This window comes from Bactrocera neohumeralis, unplaced genomic scaffold (assembly GCF_024586455.1).
Source record: "Bactrocera neohumeralis isolate Rockhampton unplaced genomic scaffold, APGP_CSIRO_Bneo_wtdbg2-racon-allhic-juicebox.fasta_v2 cluster09, whole genome shotgun sequence".
Lineage (NCBI taxonomy): Eukaryota > Metazoa > Arthropoda > Insecta > Diptera > Tephritidae > Bactrocera > Bactrocera neohumeralis.
Genome location: NW_026089622.1, coordinates 14,239,722 through 14,242,476, shown reverse-complemented (window position 1 = coordinate 14,242,476; position 2,755 = coordinate 14,239,722). Strand labels below are relative to the sequence as shown.

The 2,755-nt window shown below is 30.2% G+C and overlaps 1 protein-coding gene across 1 annotated transcript; it reads right to left on the bottom strand.

Moving 5' to 3' along the window:
• Nucleotides 1-1,340: 1,340 nt before the first annotated feature.
• Nucleotides 1,341-2,389, bottom strand: LOC126764559 (uncharacterized). Its single transcript, XM_050482253.1, has 4 exons — nucleotides 2,342-2,389; nucleotides 2,069-2,280; nucleotides 1,790-2,002; nucleotides 1,341-1,719 (listed from the first exon to the last, which is right to left on the bottom strand). The coding sequence occupies exons 2-4, from the start codon at nucleotides 2,270-2,272 to the stop codon at nucleotides 1,531-1,533; spliced, it is 606 nt and encodes a 201-aa protein (XP_050338210.1). The 5' UTR covers nucleotides 2,273-2,280; nucleotides 2,342-2,389; the 3' UTR covers nucleotides 1,341-1,530.
• Between the last annotated feature and the right edge of the window lie 366 nt (nucleotides 2,390-2,755).

The window sequence follows — 2,755 nt, the reverse complement described above, 5'->3', positions numbered from 1 at the left end:
TCTTACACTTTGAACGATATTTTCGGTCAAAAGTCAACTATTGGTATCGGGTCCACCTATTCGGTACCTAGGGGCTTGAGCAGTTTGGTTTGCATTTAGACAATTATTGGTCAAAAGGTGGCTTACTTTAAGGGAATTATTACCGCAAAATTTTATTCCGTTATATTAATTAAATCTTTATTTGTGTACTGGAAATGTGAAGAATCAAATGGAATTTTAAATTGTGTTATTTACATTTAATTAAAAAAAAATAAATAAAGCTGTACTCATTTTATACAACTGACCAACTTTTTTCATCGCGCTTTTTTTAAAGGGAGGGGAAAGACGGGGAAAATGTTTAAGCTTATATGTTAAGTAGAAACCCTGTAGTTTTCTAAGTGTTTAAACTCAACAAAGATTTGTCATTCCTTACCACTTGGGGGGGAAATGATACGTCTTATATCAAGTGAAGAATCTTTCTTTCTAATTTTATTTTGATATTTTCATTACTTATATATTTTAAAAAACTGTATTCAATATCTAAATATATGTGTATGCGTGTATGTTTGTTTGTATGTATTGCACACCACATAGCCCTGCCAACCATGAGCGGGTAAAACACCAGATAATTAGCGGGTAACATGGTGGTAAACGTGGTGGTAAACATATAGAATGTTTCTTAAGCCTGGCAGATATTTTACCTACTCACGTACGTATACATGTGATCAGACATCTTTGTTGCGCTCATTCAGCAGTGTCATATAAAAAAGTATATCTGTCCTGCTCTAATATCCCCAATCGAAGGCTGATTCAGGGTTGCATTTTAAACAGCTGATGAAGGGTTGTATTTTAAACAGCTGATACAGGGTTGCATTTTTTGATTCCTACTTTCAAAATTTATTAAAATTTCAAAGAAAACTTTTTATTGTTTTAATTTTTATATTATTAAATTTATTATTTTTCATAAATATTTACATAAGTATTTATATAAAATTGTAATTAATTATTTCAACGCTAACATTTCATAAATAAAAATATATTTAATTTAAAAAAAGAATTTCATCTGAAAAAGATTAATTACAGAAAAGAATTATTATTAGCTGAAAATAAAGTGAAAAAAGATTATAAAAGACAAATTACTGAAAATAAGATAAAGGTTATTAAAACCTGAAAATAAAAGAGTGGAAAAATATTACAAAAGACATATTACTGAAAATAAAAATAAAAACTGGAAAAAAAGAAAAACATTAATTATTTCTTATTTTATTTATTGTTATTTTATTCATAAATATTACGTACTAATCTATAAATATAATAATAAAAAAAACTTAAAATTAAATTTAAAAGGATCTAGTTCCTCATATTACGTTTTACATGCTTATATCTATTATGGCTTAAACTGACAAAACGTCTTACAGCTAAAATTTTTTTATCTTGCACATTTACAAATGCAGCTATATGTAAAATATTTATAATTAAAAAGGAAAAATTAAAAACGAAAAATTAAAAAAGGGAAAAGTAAAAATAAAAAGGAAAAATAAAAACGAAAAATTAAAAAGGAAAGAATAAAAATAGATTAATACTACCGAGAATGATATCCACTATTCTTAATTTGTTTAGGGCCTTTTTTCCAGCTTTTCCTTCGTAGTTGTACAGCCACACCAACTCGTCACTAAATAAGGACTGCATCACCTTCTCTATCGAGTCCTTGGTAAATTTTATATTTAGAATAATGGCCGTCTATAAATGTATATTTATCTATAAATATTTATATATATGTACATATATATGGAAAGAAAGGCAAACTTACCATAGCGTCAGAGTAAGCTTGGAGTGTAAGGTGCTCCTCCACCTTCAGCAATGTTTCCTCTGACGACATTGGGAACAAGCTTTGCAACAGAGTCTGCTCCTCGCTCACTCCTTCGCCAGTGATGCGGCTCACACTGCGGTGGGTTTTTGCCGAGAGCACCTTACACTCCCGCAACAATTGACCTTGTGCTTGGATCTCCGCACGTTCTGGCATCTGAAATTTAAAATAATAAATAATTAAAATAAATTTAAAATATAATGATTTTATTTCAACAAATACCTTCTCAGCAAGAGCGCTTTCTACAGCTGATAACCGATTTATCATGTCTTCTTGACGTTTTATCATGTCTTCTTGCCGAGATTCTATCCTACCAAGGCTTTCAAGGATTTTCTGCAGTACCGACGCAGTATCCCCACTTATATTAAGTTGGAGTTGGGTGGCCATACGCTGCGAATGGGGCTCGGCGATATGAAATTGGCTCATTTCTTCTCCTATAAAGAAAGTTAAAATGATTACAATTAAAAACACATAAGTACAACAAAGTCATTTTACCATCTCGCTGCCGTGGAGTAATGTTCTCCGGGGAAGAGGTGTCAATTGGGAAAGGAAAATCCATTTATCTATGTAAAATTATAAAACAAATTGTGCAATAGAGGAATTAAAATAAATTTATTCCCTATTGGAATAGAAAAATATTTAAATTCTAAATCTACTTTTTTAATAATTTTAATGTCCTCATCTTTAATTTCGCCTACTAGAATACCTAAACCAGATGAGGACACCAAAGGCTCTTTGAAAACATCACCAACTTTTGTCAAAATAAGACAACCAAAAGTATCTGGTTGGTTTTGTTGGTTGATAATTTTCAAAGACCCTATTTTACTGCTAAAAAAGAAACTATCTTTATCTTTTTTGCAATTAATAATAAACCTATCTATTCGAGGAATTTTGCTAGAATCTGTAACA

Coding starts and splice junctions, on each gene's coding strand:
- LOC126764559 (XM_050482253.1), bottom strand. CDS start 2,272: ATGAGCCAATTTCATATCGCCGAGCCCCATTCGCAGCGTATGGCCACC. Junction 2,003..2,068: donor AAAGCGCTCTTGCTGAGAAG/GTATTTGTTGAA, acceptor TTTAAATTTCAG/ATGCCAGAACGTGCGGAGAT. Junction 1,720..1,789: donor AAGCTTACTCTGACGCTATG/GTAAGTTTGCCT, acceptor ATACATTTATAG/ACGGCCATTATTCTAAATAT.